At 42.1% G+C, this 23,047-nt stretch overlaps 1 protein-coding gene across 2 annotated transcripts in view; it reads left to right on the top strand.

Annotated features, from left to right (window-relative positions):
- RECQL (RecQ like helicase) overlaps positions 1–22,070 on the top strand; it is a 29,938-nt gene extending 7,868 nt beyond the window's left edge. For both annotated transcript variants that reach the window (XM_070754334.1, XM_070754333.1), the window contains 13 exons: positions 2,460–2,654; positions 3,332–3,511; positions 5,898–6,004; positions 7,626–7,824; positions 8,323–8,489; positions 9,155–9,236; positions 10,631–10,779; positions 10,860–10,977; positions 13,026–13,164; positions 14,674–14,765; positions 18,079–18,295; positions 19,291–19,420; positions 20,788–22,070. In XM_070754334.1, the coding sequence (XP_070610435.1) occupies positions 2,460–2,654; positions 3,332–3,511; positions 5,898–6,004; positions 7,626–7,824; positions 8,323–8,489; positions 9,155–9,236; positions 10,631–10,779; positions 10,860–10,977; positions 13,026–13,164; positions 14,674–14,765; positions 18,079–18,295; positions 19,291–19,420; positions 20,788–20,937 (1,925 nt within the window). In that variant the 3' untranslated portion in view covers positions 20,938–22,070. The remainder of the gene's footprint in view (positions 1–2,459; positions 2,655–3,331; positions 3,512–5,897; positions 6,005–7,625; positions 7,825–8,322; positions 8,490–9,154; positions 9,237–10,630; positions 10,780–10,859; positions 10,978–13,025; positions 13,165–14,673; positions 14,766–18,078; positions 18,296–19,290; positions 19,421–20,787) is intronic.
- The last annotated feature ends 977 nt before the right edge of the window (positions 22,071–23,047 follow it).

Here is a 23,047-nt window from a genome sequence, read left to right as displayed (position 1 = left end):
CGCCCCCGGAATCCCATCGTTTTTTATTTTAACGGATTTTTTATTTTTATTTATTTTAATTTTTACGAAAAAGGACGCTGCAGCGGCGCCGCAAGCAAAGGGAGGTCCTTTCACGTAAAAATAAAAAAAATATTTTTACGTGAAAAGACCTCCCTTTGCTTGCAGCGCTGCTGCGGGGTCCTTTTTCGTAAAAAAAATTTTTTTTTTTAACATGAAAAGATCTCCCTTTGAAGGAGCTGGGGAATCCCTCCCACAAAGAGATTCTGGGGGCGGGACTTTGACGTCACGTATACCGGCAGGTTGTTAAGGATGCCAAGGTGATCACTTCCTAGATTCCATGGAATCCAGGAAGTGATCACCTTGGCGTCCTTAGCAACCTGCCGGTATACGTGACGTCAAAGCTCCGCCCCTGGAATCTCTTTGTGGGATTCCTCAGCTCCTTTTGTGCCTCCCGACCGGCCGACAGCTCCCCGGTGTTTGCCTTCCTCCACCGACACTGGCGCCCAGCTCCTCCTCCACTTCTCAGCAGAGGACAGCTGGGCGGTGGCTTTTGCGGTGTTCGGCACGAACGCCGAACCAAAGCACGAATTTTTTTAAAAAAATGGGTTTGGGTCCAGCATGCCGAAAACCACAAAATTCAGTATGGACTCAAATTGTGCGGGTTCAGTTCGCCCAACACTAGTCAGGACCCCTTTGGGAATCAAATGACCGTTTCATGGGAGTCGCCGAAGACCATAGGAAAAGAAAAATTTCCCATGGTGTTAGAAACGAAAGCTTCTATTCTGGCACCTTGGAACATATATTTATAATCTGACCAATCAGGCGTTTACAGTGGGTGTGTGCCTCTGACATTCCTGCCAATCAGCTTAAAGCTCTGTCGGGAGAATTGGCGCTAGACTTATGGTTGGGGAGGTCACCACAACATGAGGAATCTGTATTAGGGGGTCACGGCATTGGAAAGGTTGAGAACCACTGCTTTAGAGAGCTACTTTAGAGGCCTGGTTGAAGCAAGCATAAGAGAAAGAAAAAGCATAACAATTCCTTGGTGAAACGTTATTGGTTCGGGTATATCGGTAGCGGCGGCCAGCAGTGGTTTTGAGAACCGATTCCCGCAGTAGTACGAGGCTTCGCCCACCCACCCGTACATTGCCACGTGCTTGCTTATAACCCTCTGCGCTTATGTAAAGCGTTCTGCGCATGTGCAGAGGCTTAAAAAAGCATGTGTGACTTCCGAACCGGCAGGGAAATTTCACCACTGCCAGGGTATATTAATTTCCTACCAAATGGGGGGTGTCCATAGTGTCATCCCCAAACCCCCAACACTTTACCCTTAGATTATCTACGGTTGACCTATCCAGATTCCTAAGAGGTCAGTAAGGGGCGAGTACAAGTGCACTAGAGTGCCTTCCGTCCCCTGTCCTATTGCTCTCCTAGATCTCCTATACCTTTCTTCTATTCCTATATCTCTTCTTCTATTCTTTCATTGAGATGTTCTATTCCTATAACTTCTCTTCTATTCTTTCATAGATATATTTTACTATGAGTATCTCCTCTATAACCTTCATCATGTATTTTACTATGTGTATATAGATATATACCCACTAAAACCCTCACTGTGTATTGGACTAACTAACTAACTAACTGTTGTGATTCAGCCTGAGGCTGCTCAGGGACCAGCTGTGTCTCTGCTGGCTCCACGCCCGGAGGAGGATGACAGCGCAGAGGAGGGGGCTGAACAGTCGGACAGGGGAGAGGAGAATCAGGAATGGGATGAAGGAGAACAGCATGAGAGCCCCGGGGGGGGGGGGGCTCTCCCCAGCCAGTAGCTTGGAGTCATTAGGTGATGACGCACAAGCTGTCATTGACATGAGACAGAGACGTTCAGAGTAACGAAAGGAGCAGTTAAAGAAATATTTTCACCATTGAATTAGAAACAGCTGGATTTGGGTGTGGTCCTCATCAGCAGGGTTTAAAAGGCAGGCAAGGCCTTGAAGCCATGTGGAGTGTTATCAATTGGAGTTGCGGTGACCTGTTTTGATTCTCAGCGTCTCTGATCTTGGCTTGTGGCCTCGCAGTCTGGAAGACTCGTGGGAGGCGTCTGTTTGCTATCTACAGCTTCGTCTTGGCAGCAAGAATCTGGTATTGCTTCATGGACTATTCCCTTCGTGTATATATTTGAAGTTCCAGCGTTTTTCCTGTTTGTAAGGACATTTTCTGTTACCTGTGTTTTCCTTGAATTATATAAACTGCCTTTGCCTTTTACCAGTGTGTCTGGCTTCTCTTTTTGGGTTGGTATTGGCTTCTGGAGTGACCCAGACAGAACACTAACTAACTAACTAACTAACTAACTAACTAACTAACTAACTAACTAACTAACTAACTAACTAAATAAATAAATAAATAAATAAATAAATAAATAAATAAATAAATAAAATGTTTCAATTTCCCCGCTACTTCAGTGCTGCAGGAGGAGCTGGGGTCTGTTGACGATGAACTGCAGGCGTTGGAAATCCAGATTCAAGAGCTTCTTGAACATCAGCAGCAACTCATTCAAAAGAAGACCACCTTGAAGAAGAAAATAAGGCAGTATTCTGATACGGAAAGCGGGAGCAGCAAAGAGACCGAATCGGCAACTGAGGACTGGAACAAAGAAGGTCTTGCAAATTCAGAATTTATTATTATTACATTGCCATTTTAAGCGAAAGAATGACCTAATCAACTTTACCTTCCAGATTCAAAAAGATGTTCACTGCTAATGAATACAAAGGCTGTTAATTTTATATATACAGCGATCCCTCATTTTTCACGTTCCAAGGCCACCCGTGAAAAATGAATTTCCGTGAAGTAGAGGAAAGATATTTTTAAATGTATTTAATTATTTGGACTTTTAAAACCCCTCTTTTGCATTAAACAGTCATTCTATAATGTTTCTCAGCTGGAACTACATGTGATAGCCTACCAGTTTCTTTAATAGACTACAGGAGTACTGTAGTTGGGTTTTATGAATTTTTAATGGATTTACCTGTAGTCCTGTTTTAATTTTGTCCTTCTTTCCTTCTCCTAAACCAGTCATAAAAGGAGTTCCAAATTTTATAATCGGAATCTTCTTTGTTTCTAAGCTCTAATGTTAAAGCATCTGCCTCCGCATCTTATTCTCCAGCTGAGGTTTTCCAACCGAGTGGTCCCCGTACAGGGGTTTCCCCCTCCAAGTTTTGAAAATGGAAAACATATAAAACTTGGTTCATTGTTGTCCCTTTGCCGAAAAAGCCCTTGAACTACCTTTCTATACTCAAACGAACCTCAAAGTTGTTTTCAATTGTTCTTTCCGCAGACTTTCCATGGTCCACAAAGATTAGGGATGTTTTACAAAAGAGCTTTGGCCTCCAGGAATTTAGGCCCTTGCAGCTGGAGACAATTAATGCAACAATGGCAGGTAGAGATGTATTTCTGGTCATGCCTACCGGAGGGGGAAAGAGCCTGTGTTATCAGTTGCCTGCAGAAGGTTCTCAGGGTAAGTGCCTGGGCTTTGTAACTCAAGCAACTGTTGCTAGTTGAAGCTCATAAGAAGTAATGGATTCAATACTGCATAATGTTCTAACAGACTTTTAGAATAGAATAGAATAGAATTTTATTGGCCAAGTGTGATTGGACACACAAGGAAATTGTCTGGGTGCACATGCTCTCAGTGTACATAAAAGAAAATATATGTTCATTAAGAATCATAAGGTACAACACTGAGAATGATACATAACGTGTTTCCCTGAAAATAAGACACTGTCTTATATTAATTTTTGCTCCAAAAGTTGTGCTACGTCTTATTTTCGGGGGGTGCCTTATATTTCTCAAATAAAACAAATTCACAGGCAGAAAAGCTGACACCCCCAAAGAAAGTGTACCGTACGGTACCTGTCAGTATGGCACCCACCCACACAAACGACGGCACTTATATGGTACAACAGTATACTCCCGCTATTGCAGCTTCCGGCCACCAGAGGAACTACAGTCTACGCACTGTAGCGGAGACTGTAATGGCGGTGAGACAGCAGCAGACTGTGTCTGCTGTACTGGACGGTACAAAGCGATGGAAGGGGCCAGCAGGGGACACCACATTATTCTGGTACCGCTATGAACAGCTTTGACTGGTACCGTATGTTTTTCCACCGTACCGTATGTAAACTTGACTGCGCCTTATTTTTGGGGGGTGCCTTATATTAGCAAATTCTGCAAAACCTCTGACATGCCTCACTTTCGGGGTACGTCTTATTTTCGGGGAAACGGTATAAGCAATCAAATCATATTAGGTACCAGTCCATGTAAATTGTAAGGATACAAGCCACAAAGTTACAGTCATACTGTCATTTGTGGGAGGAGATGGGTGATGAGAATGATGAGAAAATTAATAGTAGCGCAAATTTAGTAAATAGTTTGACAGTGGTGGTGGGATTATTTGTTTAGCAGAATGATGGTGTTCGGGGAAACCATTTTTCTGGAGCAGTGTAGGGTTTCCTGCCTAAGCAGGGGGTTGGACTAGCAGACCTCCAAGGTCCCTTCCAACTCTGTGGTTATTGTTGTTGTTTCGTGTGCTGCTGCATCCCACAGATGGGGCTTCCCTTTTGTGCATGGTCCAGTTTCTGGTGTGCCGATGAATATAAACAGAGAGAAAACCCCACTCCTTATTAGCCCTGATGATGTTACCTACCGGTAGTTTGGGTAATGAAATGTCTGCAGGAAAACAGGAAAACACAGGCAACATCAAGGACCCTTTTGTTTTCCTTCTGCAGTCTGGCATTTCTGTTATTAAGGGGCGGCATGCAAATACAATAGATAGATAGATAGATAGATAGATAGATAGATAGATAGATAGATAGATAGATAGATAGATAGATAGATGAGAGAGATTAGATAGATAGATAGATAGATAGATAGATAGATAGATAGATGAGAGAGATTAGATAGATAGATAGATAGATAGATAGATAGATAGATGAAAGAGATTAGATAGATAGATAGATAGATAGATGAGAGAGATTAGATAGATAGATAGATAGATGAGAGAGATTAGATAGATAGATAGATAGATAGATAGATGAGAGAGATTAGATAGATAGATAGATAGATGAGAGAGATTAGATAGATAGATAGATAGATAGATAGATGAGAGAGATTAGATAGATAGATAGATAGATAGATGAGAGAGATTAGATAGATAAATAGATAGATAGATAGATAGATAGATGAGAGAGATTAGATAGATAGATAGATAGATGAGAGAGATTAGATAGATAGATAGATACATAGATAGATAGATAGATACATAGATAGATAGATAGATAGATAGATAGATAGATAGATGAGAGAGATTAGATATATAGATAGATAGATAGATAGATAGATAGATAGATAGATAGATAGATAGGCAGGCAGGCAGGCAGGCAGGCAGGCAGGCAGGCAGGCAGGCAGGCAGGCAGGCAGGCAGGCAGGCAGGCAGGCAGGCAGATAGATAGATGGATGAGAGAGATGAGAGAGATGAGATAGATAGATAGATAGATAGATGGATGGATGAGAGAGATTAGATAGATAGATAGATAGATAGAGGTAGGTAGATAGATAGATAGATAGAGGTAGGTAGGTAGATAGATAGATAGATAGATAGATAGATAGAGGTAGATAGATAGATAGATAGATAGATAGATAGATAGATAGATAGATAGATGGATGAGAGAGATTAGATAGATAGATAGATAGATAGAGGTAGGTAGGTAGGTAGGTAGATAGATAGATAGATAGATAGAGGTAGGTAGATAGATAGATAGATAGATAGATAGATAGATAGATAGATTAGATAGATAGATCCCCTTTTCCAGGGACTTAATTCGTGCGATTTCTTTTTGTTCCAGGCTTCACCCTTGTGATCTGTCCTCTCATCTCCCTCATGGAGGATCAGCTAATGATGTTGGAACAGCTGGGGATATCAGCAACTTTACTGAATGCTTCCAGCAGCAAGGTATGGCCAGGGGCCAAAGATGAGCAGTTACCAGAAATGTTGGGTTTTTGAAAGCAGCAGCTGTAAGTGAACACGAGCGATTCTGCTGATCAGAGTCTTGCCACCAAAATGACATAGGGGAAAAAAAAATTATTTGAAAGGATCTATAACCAGCGGTTCTCAATTTGTGGGTCACAGCCAGTGAAGGGCTCCCCGTCGCCAGCGCTCCCGGAACGCTCCTGGTGACTGGTGCATGAGCGCGTGCGTGTCGGCACGAGATTCAGCTTCTGCGCATGCACCAGAAGTCAAATCTCATGTGAAAACATGCATGTAAGTGAGTTTTTGCCGATTTTTGCCGATATTTTTGTTTCCACGCATGCGCGGAAGGAAAAAAGTCAGCAAAATTTGCCATAATAATAATAATAATAATAATAATAACAACAACAACAACAACAACAACAACAACAACAACAACAACTATGTGAAGGGGAGCAAAGAGTCAGCGTTGATGGAGGTCAACAATAGGAAGCTTCTCAAGGTGAAGCAAACTAAGGACCAGTTCAGAAAAAATGTAACTCAATGTTGTATGGACAGTTGGCGGAACAAAGCATTGCATGGCCAGTTCTTGGAGAAGATTGAAGGCAAAGTGGATAAGAAAAGACCTGGTCATGGCTTACAAGTGGAACACTGAAAAAGGAGACAGAAGGACTAATACTGGCGGCACAAGAACAGGCCATTAGAACAAATGCTGTCAAAGACAGAATTGAAAAATCAACAGACGATCCAAAGTGCAGACTCTGTAAAGAAACAGATGAAACAATCGATCACATACTCAGCTGCTGCAAAAAGATAGCACAGACTGACTACAAGCATAGACATGATGCTGTGGCACAGATGATTCACTGGAACTTGTGCCGGAACTACCATTTAGCAGTGGCAAAGAACTGGTGGGATCATAAGCCCGAAAAAGTGGTTGAAAATGAGCAAGCAAAACTACTGTGGGACTTCCGACTTCAGACTGACCGAATTCTGAAGCATAACACACCAGACATCCTGATTGTGGAGAAAAAGAAAGTATGGATCATCGACATCGCAATCCCAGGAGACAGCAGAATTGAGGAGAAGCAGCTAGAGAAATTAGTGAAATACGAAGATCTAAAGATCGAGCTGCAACGACTCTGGCATAAGCCCGTGAAAGAGGTCCCAGTGGTCCTTGGCACGCTGGGCGCAGTGCCAAAGAATCTCAGCGGACATTTGAAAACCATCGGAATTGACAAAATCTCCATCTGTCAATTGCAAAAGGCCGCTTTACTGGGATCGGCAAACATAATTCGCTGCTACATCACGCAATCCTGGGTGCTTGGGAAGCGCCCGACTGGTGATGAAATACGAAATCCAGCATAGTGATCTCGTTTGATGTGTTGTACTGACATAATAATAATAATAATGATAATGTATGGTTTTTTATGATATTGTAGTTTTTATGGATTTTAAGATTTTTAGGTAGATTTTATTGATGTATTTATTGCCCTTTTTACTTCTATTGTATTTATGACCTTTGTTAGCCGCACAGAGTCCATTTTGGAGTGAGCGCCATACAAAGGCAATAAATCAATATTTTCTCCTTTTTCCCTCCACCCAGGAACACGTGAAGTGGGTTCATGCCGAAATTCTGTCTCGCAACTCAGAGCTGAAGCTTCTCTATGTGACTCCGGAGAAGATCGCGAAAAGCAAGATGTTCATGTCAAAGCTAGAGAAAGCTTACCAAGCGGGACAGCTGACCCGGATTGCCGTAGACGAAGTCCATTGCTGTAGCCAGTGGGGGCACGACTTCAGACCTGGTATATCTTACCAACCCAGGAGAAACTTCGTGCAAGAAGGGAGAATTGCTATTGAGTGAATTAACTCTGACCTGCTGGACTCTTAAACTAATGTTGCTCTGAAACTACATGGCTTGCAGCCTTCTGAATATAAAGAACACCTCTTTGCTTTATTTTTACAAGGCTCTGTGTGTGTGTGTGTGTGTGTGTGTTTGATTAATTACTTCGTTTCTGGGTGGCCTGGGGCCAGGCAGAACAGTACCAGGCTTCAGAAAGGCCTGTGCACATGCATGGAGAGTATGTCGGCATGCATGGGGAGGGGATTGATGGTCATGTAACCGGGTAGGAGTGGCTTGTCAGCCATGTGACCAGGTGGGAGTGGCTTGACACTAGCACACCCACACACACCCATTTTGGCACGCGAAACCAAAAAAGTGTTTGACATCACTGCTCTACACCATCCGTGACCTCCAATCAGTGATGTAAGGCAACCTATCTGCTCTTTTCTTGCACATCCAGATTACAAGCTGCTTGGGATCTTAAAACGACAGTTTCCCAACGCCCCGTTGATTGGACTGACTGCCACCGCGACAGGACATGTGCTCCGTGATGCGCAGAACATCCTCTGTGTGCCCAAATGCATCACCTTCACCGCATCCTTCAACCGACCCAATCTCTATTACGAGGTATTTTTGTTTAATTAGTTCCCCACCTCGTTTTAAATGACTACAAATTTCCTCCAGGATTCCTGGAACTCAAGTCTGGAACTCCCCTAATTTATCTTTCATTGCTATCATTTTATTTACTAAGAGCAGTGTTTTGTAACCTTGGCATAGAAACATAGAAACGTAGAAGTCTGACGGCAGAAAAAGACCTCATGGTCCATCTAGTCTGCCCTTATACTATTTTCTGTATTTTATCTTAGGATGGATATATGTTTATCCCAGGCAGTTAAATAAGGTTCAGGAGGGAAGTGTTTTTAATAGGAAAGTCAACACAAGAACAAGGGGACACAATCTGAAGTTAGTTGGCGGAAAGATCAAAAGCAACATGAGAAAATATGATTTTACTGAAAGAATAGTTGATCCTTGGAACAAATTTCCAGCAGACGTGGTAGATAAATCCACAGTAACTGAATTTAAACATGCCTGGGATAAACATATATCCATCCTAAGATAAAATACAGAAAATAGTATAAGGGCAGACTAGATGGACCATGAGGTCTTTTTCTGCCGTCAGTCTTCTATGTTTCTATGTTTCTACTCTACTCTATTCCACTCTATGTAAGGCTTAAATGACTTAAAAGAAGAGGTTTTTGAGTGCCCTTTGAAAACTTTTTAAATCGTTTTAGGTTCGCCAGAAGCCATCATCTGCTCAGAATTGCATTGAGGATATTGTGAAGCTCGTCAATGGAAGATACAAAGGCCTTTCAGGTGAACAGTCTAAAGGATCCCCTCTGAGAATACAGTCGCCTCTCTAAGAGATCCCCGGTGTCAACCGCTTCCCCTCCCCCCTCTGTTTGAGTACTGAGGACATGCTCAAAATAGAAAATATCTATTGTTTTGAATCTAACCAAAGGAGAAGCAGATGCCCTCTGGAAACGAAGCACCTGCTTTCGATTTCTATGTGTGCGTGTTCCGGGTTTTGCCTGAAACAAAACCTTTAAGCAACGGTGGAATGGTTTTAGGGCAAAGGAGGCAAAGTTGCCCCTCCCATCTTCCTAGCACAGTGATGGCGAACCTTTTTTTCGTCAGGTGCCGAAAGTGTGTTTCTGCACACTATCACATACACACACGAGTGCCCACACTCATAATTTAATGTCTGGGGAGGGTGGAAACGGCTTCCCCCATCCCCTGGAAGCTCTCTGGACGCCGGAAATGGTCTATCCTATCCTACCCTACCCTACCTTACCCTATCCTTATTCTATTCTATCCTATCCTACCCTATCTTTCTTCTTTTCTATTCTATTCTATTCTACCCTATCCTACCCTATCCTTATTCTATTCTATCCTACCCTACCCTACCTTACCCTATCCTTATTCTATCCTACCCTATCCTACCCTATCTTTCTTCTATTCTATCCTACCCTACCCTATCCTTATTCTATCCTATCCTACCCTACCCTATCCTTATTCTATTCTATTCTATCCTTATTCTATTCTATTCTACTTCCCTCGGAGATTAGAACTGCCCCCACCCTCCTTGCCTTTCGCAAGCTCCTAAAAACCCACCTATGTTGCCAGGCTTGGGGAAGTTGATATTCTCCTTAGCTACTATGATTTATGTATGGTTTGCTTGGGTTATGTGATTAATTTTTATGATAAGGGTTTTAATCTGTTTTTTAAAAAAATATTGGATTTGTACATAGTGTATTGTGTTGTGAGCTGCCCTGAGTCTTTGGAGAGGGGCGGCGTACAAATATAATTAATAATAATAATAACAATAATAATAATAATAATAATAATAGTCTATTCTAATTCTATTCTAATTCTATTCTAATTCTATTCTAATTCTATTCTAATTCTATTCTAATTCTACTCTACTCTACTCCACCCCACTCCCACTCCACTCTTTGTGAGTGGCAGCTGAGTACAGCTCCATTTGCGCAAATGGCACACATGCCCACCGCTCACACATATGAGGCTGTGTTAGCAACTAGGAGCTGTTTGATGATGCACACACACACACCATTCCCCCAGCTGAGTTCTGAATGGGCTGGGGTCCTGTAGTTAGCTGCGGCCCTGGTGGTTGGTGACTCCCAGGTTAAATAACTTTTTTTGCTTCTGTTCTGATACATGAAACAGCCTTGCTTATTTTGTTGACACAGGAATCATCTACTGCTTTTCCCAGAAAGATGCTGAGCAAGTTACCATGAGTTTACAAAAACTGGGGATTAAAGCAGGTACTTACCACGCAAATATGGAGCCCAAAGATAAGAGCAGAGTTCACAAGCGATGGTGTGCCAACGAAATCCAGGTGGAGTCTGCGATACGGAAGTTTTTCTATTCAACCAGGGTGACTTAAATGTCCTGATTTTCGTCGTCTTTATGTTTCAGGTTGTGGTGGCCACCGTTGCTTTCGGCATGGGAATCGATAAGCCAGATGTGAGGTTCGTCATACATCATTCCATGAGTAAATCCATGGAAAATTACTACCAAGAGAGTGGACGCGCAGGTATACTACGACTACTACTACTACTACTACTACTACTACTTCCTCTTCTTCTTCTTCTTCTTCTTCTTCTTCTTCTTCTTCTTCTTCTTCTTCTTCTTCTTCTTCTTCTCCTTCTTCTCCTTCTTCCTCCTCTTCCTCTTCCTCCTCTTCTTCTCCTTCTCCTTCACCTCCTTCTCCTTCTCCCCCTCTTCCTCCTCCGTCTCCTTATCATTATCATTATCATTATTATTAATTAATTTTGTATGCCACCCTTCGCCGAAGACGCGGGGAGGCTCACAAGATACAATACAAAACAATGCATACAACTTATGTGTTGTAATCTGCCCTGAGTCCTCGGAGAGGGGCAGCATAGAAGTCCAATAAATAAATAAATACTTAAGCGAGAATCTATTCTGGGTAGAGATTTGTGTTCCTTAGCTGCAAATGAAAAAGTTTCAAATGATTTTGACACTTAAAGATAAACAAGACTCGGGTTATTATTAAAATTTGGGGTAAGTTTTATGATTGGATAGAAAACTAAAAGATACGCATGTATTAGTAATTGGTTAATTTTGGGAAAAATGGAAACATGAGAATTTGATTTAAATTTTGGAAGCCAGATGGCGAAGATGAGAAATGGTGATAGCACTATATGATGATATAACACAAACTTTACTTATTGTTTAGACTTTAAACATATAGGACTTTATTTTATGAAGTAGGTGATATATACTGCTCAAAAAAATAAAGGGAACACTTAAACAACACAAAATAACTCCAAGTAAATCAAACGTCTGTGAAATCAAACTGTTTACTTAGGAAGCAACACTGATTGACAATCAATTTCACATGTCAGCACATTCAACTGAACAAAGTATTCAGACAACAGAACAAAGTATTCAATGGGAATATTTCATTCATTCAGATCTGGGATGTGTTCTTTGAGTGTTCCCTTTATTTTTTTGAGCAGTGTATTATGAATAGTTTCTTTTATTAAATATATACAGTATATATATATATATATATAGACTTTTTATTAGCTATATGATACAATATCAAAATCTAGATAAAAGAGATTTTATTATTGTTTGCATAGATGTAATATAATGTTTTATAGTAAGATGGAGAGGAAGAATTTTTATTTAGAAACATAGAAACATAGAAGACGGCAGAAAAAGACCACATGGTCCATCTAGTCTGCCCTTATACTATTTCCTGTATTTTATCTTACAATGGATATATGTTTATCCCAGGCATGTTTAAATTCAGTTATTGTGGATTTACCAACCATGTCTGCTGGAAGTTTGTTCCAAGGATCTACTACTCTTTCAGTAAAATAATATTTTCTCATGTTGCCTTTGATCATTCCCCCAACTAACTTCAGACTGTGCCCCCTTGTTCTTGTGTTCACTTTCCTATTAAAAACACTTCCCTCCTGAACCTTATTTAACCCTTTAACATATTTAAATGTTTCGATCATGTCCCCCCTTTTCCTTCTGTCCTCCAGACTATACAGATTGAGTTCATTAAGTCTTTCCTGCTTAAGACCTTCCACCATTCTTGTAGCCCGTCTTTGGACCCGTTCAATTTTGTCAATATCTTTTTGTAGGTGAGGTCTCCAGAACTGAACACAGTATTCCAAATGTGGTCTCACCAGCGCTCTATATAGCGGGATCACAATCTCCCTCTTCCTGCTTGTTATACCTCTAGCATCCTACTTGCTTTTCCTACTGCCCGACCACACTGCTCACCCATTTTGAGACTGTCAGAAATCACTACCCCTAAATCCTTCTCTTCTGAAGTTTTTGCTAACACAGAACTGCCAATGCAATACTCAGATTGAGGATTCCTTTTCCCCAGATTAAAAATTTAGATTTTTAAGAATGGACAACGTTGTATTGAGTGAGTCATAAGAAAAGAAAAGTTTATATATGATTGATTTTAAGCATTGTTGCTGTAATATTGTTGCTGTTATAACTATATACAGTATTGTTTTATTTTATGGTGGAGAAAATAAAAAAAATTATACCCCAAAATGTATATATATATTTTAAAAATACTCATTCCAGGTCGGGATGACCAGAGAGCCGATTGCATCTTATTTTACGGCTTTGGTGACATGTTCAGAATTAGCACGATGGTGGTGATGGAAAATGTGGGACAACAGAAGCTCTACGGGATGGTTTCCTACTGCCATGATATGGGAAGGCAAGTGGCTTTCTTCACTGGTGGGATTGACAGGTGTCTTCCGGTGTGTTGAAATTACAGGTAGCTCTTGACCTAGAACTGTGATTGAACCCGGAATTTCTGTAAGTCGTGACAGCTGTAAAGCCGGGTGCCATGTGACCACAAGGCAGTCATATGACCATTAGGGGAGGGGCAGATATCAGAACTTCAAAAACAGATTCAGAGTCCTCGAGTTATGACAGTTGAGTATCCGTAGCCTGTAGGTCGGGGCAGTGATGGGATACAGTGGAGGTAGTAAGTTTATGCACCATTTATTGAATACTTAATAGTATTTGTCCATCCTTCTCTAGTCCCTTATGATCCTTAATTACTTTTAAAAAAGGAAATAATTAAATAGTATGTTTTTACCCATGAACACTTCAATCATTATCTAGAACTGAACTTTTATAGCAATGAAAGAAAATTGAGCTACTTGCCTAATCTGAACCTTGTGGGTTCAGTACAAAACTTTAAAATGTTACTGTGCTCCTCAACAAATAATGCTGTCTATCATTTGTCCTTTTTGTGGCTATTCAAATAATGTGACTTAATCAACTGAAAAAGAGTCCAAGCATCTATTTGAAAACTTACCTTGGTCGGTAAGCCACTCCCACCTAGTTACATGACCTTTAAGCCACCTCCCAGTCACATGATTGTCAGGCCACTCCTGCCTGGTCCCATGGCTGGCAAGACACTCCTACCCGGTCACATGACCATCAATCCACACCCGCAAAATAAGCCACGCCCACAGTAAAAATTTTGGCAGCCCATCACTGGTTAGGGGTGTCAAAAATTCAAGGCCTACAGGCCGAATCTAGCCCATGGGGTCTTTAGATCTGTCCTGGAAACAGCAAATGACTGACCTGCGGTTCCTCTGCCAGTGAAAACAGAGATTGGGAGGGCCACGAGCGCCCTCCCCTGGCTACAATTGTAGTTATAGTTTATAGTTATAGTTTATTAGATTTGTATGCCGCCCCTCTCCGAAGACTCGGGGCGGCTCACAGCATAGCAGTAATACAATACATTACAAATCTACTAATAAATAAATTAAATCCATTTAAAAAGACATTAATAACATAATAAAAGCCCTAACTATGCAGTCACACACATTCAACCTAATCTATCATGCAGTAAGGCCAAAAATATAATAAAAAGGGGGAAAGATGGTAATTATCTCCATGCCTGGCGACAAAAGTAGCTGAAAAAGGAGCCTGGGAGGACTCCATGCAGCCTGTCCAAGCTCAATTTTTACTGGCAGAGGGCTATAGGAAGTCATCATGCCCAAAAATAGAGTCTTGATGAGTGATGTCGAGCTGGCCGCGTCCTGCCCCACCATACAGAGACACACCCCGAGGTCAAACCTGCTACAGCCCTCAATGAAATAAAGTTTGACGCCCCCGTTGTAGGTGGTTGAGGAGCATCTGTAGACTGTAGGTGGTTGTGCGTGTGCAGGCCCACTGATTGCTTCTGACTCTGGTATTTCTGCCGCAGATGCCGCCGAGTCCAGATCGCTCATCACTTTGACGAGGCCTGGGATTCTGCCGCTTGTAATAAAATGTGTGATAACTGCTGCCAAGAAGAGAGTAAGTGGGAGAGCAGGAAAAAGAATTCCCAATGAAGAGAAGCGCTAACCAACTCGGTTTTTCCGGAGTGGAATTTTAAGAGCTTAGAGCAGTGATGGCGAGCCTAGGGCATGGGTGCCACAGGTGGCATGCGGAACCATATCTGCTGGTGTGCGAGCCGTTGCCCTAGCTCAGCTCCAACGTGCTTGTGTGTGCTGATCAGCAGATTCTTGGCTCACACAGATGCTCTGGGAGGGCATTTTTGGCTTCCAGAGAGCCTCCTGGGGAATGGGGGTGTTTTTACCCTCTCTGGCTCCAGGGAAGCCTTTGGAGCCTGGGGAGGGCGAAACACGAGCCTACGGAGCCCACCATAAGTTGGGAAACAGGCCATTTCCGGCCTCCAGAGGGCCTGCAGGAGGTGGGGGGAAGCTGTTTTTGCCCTCCCGAGGCATTGAATTATGGATGTGGGCACTTGCGCGTGAGCGATAGGACACATCCATACTTTTTCGGCACCCAAGGAAAAAAAGGTTCACCATCACTGGCTTAGAAGATGAAAGGGATAATTTGCAAAGGCTGGCCCTGAGTCCTTATTCCAGATTCCAAAATCCTTTTGTAGCTCTCTGCTTTTTAGTTCAGCTGTTAGTGTAACAATTCACCCAGCACAATTAGAGATTGTTTAGAATATCGTCAGACCTTCCTGCTGATAAAATTTAGCGTAGCATAGCAGACGTTCACAAATCAAATGCGTAACCATGTCTCTGTCAGGGCTTTTGAAGGCATTTGCGTAATAGATTTGTATGACTCATATGCAAATGAGAAAGGGTAGCAGAAATGTCTTGGGCATGAGTTATCTTTGAATACTCTTCCTGGTCTAATATTTATGTATTCGTAACTCAACAATTAACAGAAATTCAGATGATAATCGTGAGATTATCTGCTGCACGAATCCCAGCGACCAGTTAGGTCCCACAGAGTGGGCCTTTTCCGGGTCCCGTCAAGTAAACAATGTCATTTGGTGGGACCCAGGGGAAGAGCCTTCTCTGTGGCGGCCCCGGCCCTTTGGAACCAACTCCCAGCAGAGATTAGAATTGCCCCCACCCTCCTTGCCTTTCGTAAGCTCCTTAAAACCCACCTCTGCCGTCAGGCATGGGGGAACTGAGATATTCTTTCCCCCTAGGCCTTACAATTTATGCATGGTATGTTTGTATGTATGTTTGGTTTTATAATAAGGGTTTTTTTAGTTGTTTAGTATTGGATTGTTACATGCTGTTTTTTATCACTGTTGTTAGCCGCCCCGAGTCTGCGAAGAGGAGCGGCATACAAATCCAATCAATCAATCAATCAATCAATCAATAACATCATCTTCTTTCCCAAATTGTAAATTGTTTATATCAAACATCTCTTATGTCTATTTTCTTGAGATTTTGGAATACAGTTTAAAGTGTTTACCAGTAATTACACAACTGGTTTGTGGAGATGAACATCTAGGAAACTATTGATAGGCAGGTAGGATTTGAATTAGGGATGCATAGTCTGAAGTCCTCAATCCATGGATCCTTAATGTGATGACCAGGGGCAAAGCATAAAGGCAGCACAGTCAGCTGATAGTTCAAACACCCCTTTATTGCTCCAACCTTTCCCCGAATGCTCCCGTGTTTATGGCAAGTCCCAGCGCAAAACACTGGATACCCTGGATCAATGGGGTTGCCAGCTGATGCAGTGAGTGAGAGTGATGGAGAAATAGATCTGGATGAACCCGAGGAACTACCAGAGGTGGAAGATTTGTCAATGGGCGATTGGTTCCAGTCAGATGATGGAGACATTAGAGTGGATGAGCCATTCTTAGATGCTAGATTCAGGAGGTTACAAAGCAGACAATAACACTTGTATGGTAAAGGAAATAAGTTTGCAGTTTTAACTCTAGGGAGTTTGATGACACTCCCAGCAAGTACAAAAGCAAAGGATTTTGGGAAATTCTGGGTGGGGTTTCAATGTTGCTTCATGGACGCTGTGTTAAAGATAGGGTGCTTGAAAATGCCCTGCTAAAAACCTGAATTCTGCCTTGCCAAACGCTGTATGACTGTTAGGAATTGGTGAGCTGAATTTTATCCGTTACGATTCATTCCCTGCCGTATCTCACTGGAATGCAATTAGGGTGTAGTTGGTGCCTTTCCCAGAAGCTAATCTGATAACTTCGCAGCAGAGAAAAAATCCTCCCTGAACATTTTAAAAACTGCTTTCTGCCTGTAATGCTGTTTTTCCAAATAATTCAAATCTGCAATAGAGGGTTTTAACCATTTGCTTCAATCTGAAAGCCCGGGAACAGAACAATCACTGTATGAGAAATTAAAAAGATTTGGCCTGTCAACAAGAGAATCTGTATTTTCAGATTTTGTTTGGTTCACTTTCTCCTTTTATTGAGCCAGTCTGCTGGATGAGATCCCTGTTTAGTTTCTGTTCTCATTTGTTTTTTTAAATATTTAGAAACATGGGAGTGGATTACCCAAAAGGTCCAATGTAGGGCAGAAATGGAATCTTAATTACTGCTTTTATCTTTCTAGAGTTCCTTGAGATCGATTTAATTTAATTTATTAGACTTGTATGCTGCCCCTCTCCGCAGACTCGGGGCGGCTCACAACAAAATAGTGACAGTGTAGCAAATCTAATACAGTGGTACCTCGACATACGAGTTTAATTCGTGCCAGACCTGAGCTCGTATGTTGATCAATTCGCATCTCGAACGAATGCCTTTAGACTTTGTTTTTCGCGCCGAGATAACTGGAAGCATGGAATTCTTGCGCCACCTAGTGGACGCTTGGCTCGTATCCCGAATTTGAACTCGGGTGTCGAACAGAAATTTTGCTCGCGTCTTGGCTCGTAACTTGGAATACTTGCATGTGGAGCAGCTCATATCTAGAGGTACTACTGTATTAAAAACATTCTAAAACCAACATTGGAACCATATAACACAATCATACCATGCATAAACTGAATAAGCCTGGGGGGGTATCTCAGTTCCCCCATGCCTGGCGACATAGGTGGGTCTTTAGTAACTTACGAAAGGCAAGGAGGGTGGGGACGGTTCTAATATCTGGGGAGAGTTGATTCCAGAGGGTCGGGGCCGCCACAGAGAAGGCTCTTCCCCTGGGGCCCGCCAGATGACATTGTTTAGTGGACGGGACCTGAACAAGGCCAACTCTGTGGGACCTTATTGGTCGCTGGGATTCGTGCGGCAGAAGACAGTCCTGAAGGTATTCTGGTCCGATGCCATGTAGGGCTTTATAGGTCATTACCAACACTTTGATATTCACATGTGTTAATTCTCTCCTCTCAGCACTGGAGAAGATGGATGTGACAGAGCACTGCAGGGTGCTCACTAAGATTTTAAAGCAAGTGGACGAAATGAAGCAGAAATTCACCCCTCTGAAATTGATCGACGCTTGGCTGGGGAAGGGTCTCTCGAAACTGGGCCTGGAGATCGCCGCTCCCAAACTTCCCCGCGAGGTGTTGGAGAGAATCGTTGCCCATTTGATTCTGCAGCAGTATCTGAAGTAAGTTTCGTGGCTTCTTAAAATCTGCCACCCACGTAAATTCCTCATCACCCCAATGCTTGTACAGTAATACCTCGTCTTACGAACCTAATTGGTTCCGGAAGGAGGTTCGTAAGGCGAAAAGTTCATAACACGAAACAATGTTTCCCATTGGAAACAATGTAAAAGCGATTAATGCGTGCAAGGGGGGAAAAAATCCCCAAATGGCGCTCCGCTGGGTGCCGCCGCCCGGCTGTCACCTTTTAAAACAGCCGGGGGGCTTCTCGGTGTTTCCCAAACCCGAACCTTTTGGGTTCAGGAGGCCGCTGAGAAGTGCCGCCGCCCGGCCGAAATATGGCCTCCAGGAAGGACGTCTTCGTGACATCAAAGCTCCGCCCATGGAATTCCCTATTGGGATTCCCCACCTCCTTTCCAGCCTCCAGATCGGCCGAAAACGCCGCCACCAATCGCAAAAATGGCGCTCCGCCGAGCGCCGCCGCCCGGCTGTAACCTTCTAAAACAACTGGGCGCTTCTCGGCGGACTCCATACCCAAACCCGAACTTCCGGGTTCGGCTTCGGGAGAATGCCGAGAAGCCCCCCTGCTGTTTAAGAAGGTGACAGGCAGGCGGCGGCACTTCTTGGCGGCCTCCCGAACCTGAAAAGTTCGGGTTTGGGTTTGGGTTCAGGAGAACGCTGAGAAGCCCCCCGGCTGTTTTAAAAGGTGACAGTTGGGCGGTGGCGCCCAGCGCAGCGGCATTTTGCGATCTGCGGTGGGTTCGTAAGGCGAAAAAAGTTTGTAAGAAGAGGCAAAAATTTTCTGAACCCCGGGTTCGTATCTCAAAGTATTCGTATCTCAAAGTGTTCGTATCACGAGGGGTTCGTATCACGAGGTACCACTGTATCTCTTTCGCAGATGGCTGGTTTGAGCAGTTGCTCTCTAATGTTAGTGCGCGCCCTGTTAAAAACATCTCTAAATCCCTCCTTTCAGTTCACGAAAAGTCTTTTTTCCTTCCAGGGAAGACTTCAGCTTTACAGCCTTTGCCACAATATCCTACGTGAAGATAGGACCCAGAGCTAATCTTCTGAAAGATAAGGCTCATGTCATCACTATGCAAGGGATACAGGGCAAAAATAAAACGGCTAAGGTGAGATTGCGTTATTTCTTTTTCCTTATTTTTCAACAGCAGTATCTAGTAATTCCGGCTGGGGTATATTTCAAAGTGGGCATGGCTTATTTTGTGGGTGTGGCTTGCCGACCATGTGACCAGATGGGAGTGGTTTGACAATCATGTGACTAGGGTGGCTTAAAGGTCATGTGACTGGCTTAAAGGTGGACAACCTGACGTCACTTATGGGTTTGGGTTAGGGTGCCTGGCCTTTTCTTGCCTCAAAGAGATACAATTTCCCTATCTGTTTACTATTACTGAACATCCAAAATATACTATTTAATTCTATGTATATATGCCATATGCGTACATACATATTACACACAGGCACACCAAAATATACATTATCTACTATATAAACTATATGTGTATGTACATACACACACACACACTCTTCTAAAATTAAGCACATTCATACCTCATTTACTGCGATAGGAAAAAACATACCCAGAGCCCAGAAGGGAAAAAAAGAAAAAAAATCAATTTTTTTTTAACCAGTTGTGCATCGGACCAGAATATGTCCGGGACCGCCTTCTGCTGCACGAATCCCAGCGACCGGTTAGGTCCCACAGAGTTGGCCTTCTCCGGGTCCCGTCGACTAAGCAATGTCATTTGGCGGGACCCAGGAGAAGAGCCTTCTCTGTGGCGGCCCCAACCCTATGGAACCAGCTCCCCCCAGATATCAGAGTTGCCCCCACCCTCCTTGCCTTTCGCAAGCTCCTTAAAACCCACCTCTGTCGTCAGGCATGGGGGGAATTGAAATTTCCCTTCCCCCTAGGCTTATAGAATTTATACATGGTATGCTTGTATGTATGAGTGGTTCTTTAAATTGGGGCTTTTTAGATTGTTTTTAATTATTAGATTTGTTTACATTGTCTTTTTATATTGTTAGCCGCCCCGAGTCTTCGGAGAGGGGCGGCATACAAATCTAATAAATAAATAAATAATAAATAAATACCTGACTGTACCCGTAGGAGCCCATCACTGGGGTGGTAATAGATCTACATACATCTAATATTTGAAACTCATTAGCATCATTGTATGGTATCAGTTTCTTGTATTGCTAATATCTAGTTCTAGAGAAGTTAATCAGTTGTCCTGCAAAAGATTTGGTCTACAGCTACCAAAAATCATATTGATTTGAGTTCATGGACACATTTGGAAGACCGGCTACTAGTCTAATCAAAGCAATGCCTTTTCTATCCCCAATAACTCAGAGAAAGGCAAAATATTGCTTTTTTTACGGAACCATATTTGCCAGAATTTTCAAGATTAAAAATTTTATTTTTAATACTGACCTGAAGTTTGCATTGGCTTTAATATGTTAACAATGGCTTCATCCACAGGGGAAATGTTCTCAATTATCCAGCCCGAGGACCCCAGGAAAGAAACTGAAGTTTACAGCCTCAAACCAGGAAGGTGACTCTCACGCTACAGCAAAAAAAGTAAAACTTACAGCTGATAAAGAGGAAGATGAGATTGTGACCATAGATTAAGAAAGGTGCTTCTTGGAACAACATATCTTTCCCAATGGGAAGACAAGCCAGAGTGTCAGAAAGAAAGAATTTGGTTGGAGAAAAACAGGCTACCTATTGATGACTGCTATCCTCTGCTGCTCCTTGGCTACAAAGCCATGTTGGCAAAAAGAACTACTTTCCTTATGTTTCTAAACTTACATACACACAGTCACATTTTTTAAATATACAGATATAAAACCTATAGTAATGGAACTGGAGAGTTTGATGCAAGTGTTAGAGGCTTGGCATATGGAAAAGTAAGCCTGTCTTTGAAAAAAGAAATAGCATTTCAAAAGGGAGGCTCCTTAAAATGCATATTTATACACTCGCCTCTCCTTGACCAGTATGTGAAGTTTATTCTGATATATTAAATGTCTAAAGTAATTCCTGAAAGCTCCAATGATTGCAGATAAGACTCCAGTTCTGGTATAAATATTCAACAGAGCGCTTAGTACAGGGTACTTATTTTAGCTGCTATCCCTAAAAAAATACAGCTGAGTGGATATATGTAAAATAAAGTTTCTGATTTAAAACGAATAAGATGAACTGGTGGGGTTTTTTTCTTTTTATTTTAAATGGGAAAGAACACTTGAAAGCTTCGGGTTCCGATACTTAAAGAGTCCCTTTCATCTGTAGAAAAGGTCTATGAACATAAGAATACTTTTCCATTAGTACTGCTTCCATTTTTTATAATCGAAGTAAATTCTCCATGTTGATGTTGTCTTGAAGATATAACTGGTTTTATAGAAGAACTCAGCCTCCCTAATTACACCATAAAATATTGTAATGATACAAAAGGTGCAAATTTGTTTATGGCATTTTTCACAGAAATGTATAATTATGTATGTTTTGATACTATGGTATAGGTATGGATGTTTATGTAAAGATGGTGAAATTAAAAAAAAACTGTAAACAAAGATTGTAATGTAATTGAGCTCAAAATTGTAGCCCTTTGCTTTTTTAACTCAACTATTTGATGATGCTCTTAAATGAAGGGGTGAAAGCAGAAAACACCTTTAGGATATACTGTAGAGTCCATCTTGGTTTCTGAGTTTAGAAATGATACTTCGAAGTAAATCTTTATTAAATTGGAGCAGTATCTGAACCTGGTCCTCTTAATATCTCTCAAAGTTTTAATCTTGGCTTTAAGTCTTAATATTTAATTAAAATATTCATGTATTAATTAATGTATTTAATTAATACTTAATTAAAATATTCATGTATGTACATTATACATAAGTATTATGCATTTACAGTATTATTTATTTATTTATTTATTTGATTTGATTTGTATGGCGCCCCCCTCCGTAGACTCGGGGCGGCTAACAACAATGATAAAAACAGCATGTAACAATCCAATACTAAAACAACTAAAAACCCTTATTATAAAACCAAACATACACACAAACATACCATGCATAAATTGTAATGGCCTAGGGGGAAGGAATATCTCAACTCCCCCATGCCTGGCGGTATAAGTGAGTCTTGAGTAGTTTACAAAAGACAGGGAGGGTGGGGGCAGTTCTAATCTCCGGGGGGAGTTGGTTCCAGAGGGCTGGGGCTGCCACAGAGAAGGCTCTTCCCCTGGGGCCCGCCAAACGACATTGTTTAGTTGACGGGACTAAATTGTATATTTACAGTATATACAATATTTCCCGTGAATTTAATAGATATCCTTTATAATCACATCAAAGGTATTGTCCCCAGAATATCAAGAAGCTGCCTCGAATTTTTGAAAACTGCCCTTAAAGCTTGAAAGGAAAATTATAGTTTAGAAAAGTTTGATTTAGAAAAGAGTTAGAATATACTGTAATAACTATTCTTATGTCTGGACTCATGTCTGTTCTTTACAGAGAAGTCCTTAAGCATGTGACATTGTACAGTGATCCCCCGCTCGTTGCGAGGGTTCCGTTCCAGGAGCCCCCGCAACGAGCGGGTTTTCGCGAAGTAGCGATGCGGAAGTAAAAACACCGTCTGCGCATGTGCAGACGGTGTTTTTACTCCCACAGTGCTAGCGAGGAGCCGAAGATTGGGGGCGGGGCGGCTGTTTGCCGCCGGCATGGAGGGCTTCCTAGCAGCCCCCCAAACC

Source organism: Erythrolamprus reginae, chromosome 6, assembly GCF_031021105.1.
Source record: "Erythrolamprus reginae isolate rEryReg1 chromosome 6, rEryReg1.hap1, whole genome shotgun sequence".
Classification (NCBI taxonomy): domain Eukaryota; kingdom Metazoa; phylum Chordata; class Lepidosauria; order Squamata; family Dipsadidae; genus Erythrolamprus; species Erythrolamprus reginae.
Note: the sequence above shows the minus strand (reverse complement) of the source record. Positions and strands in the feature narration are given on the sequence as shown.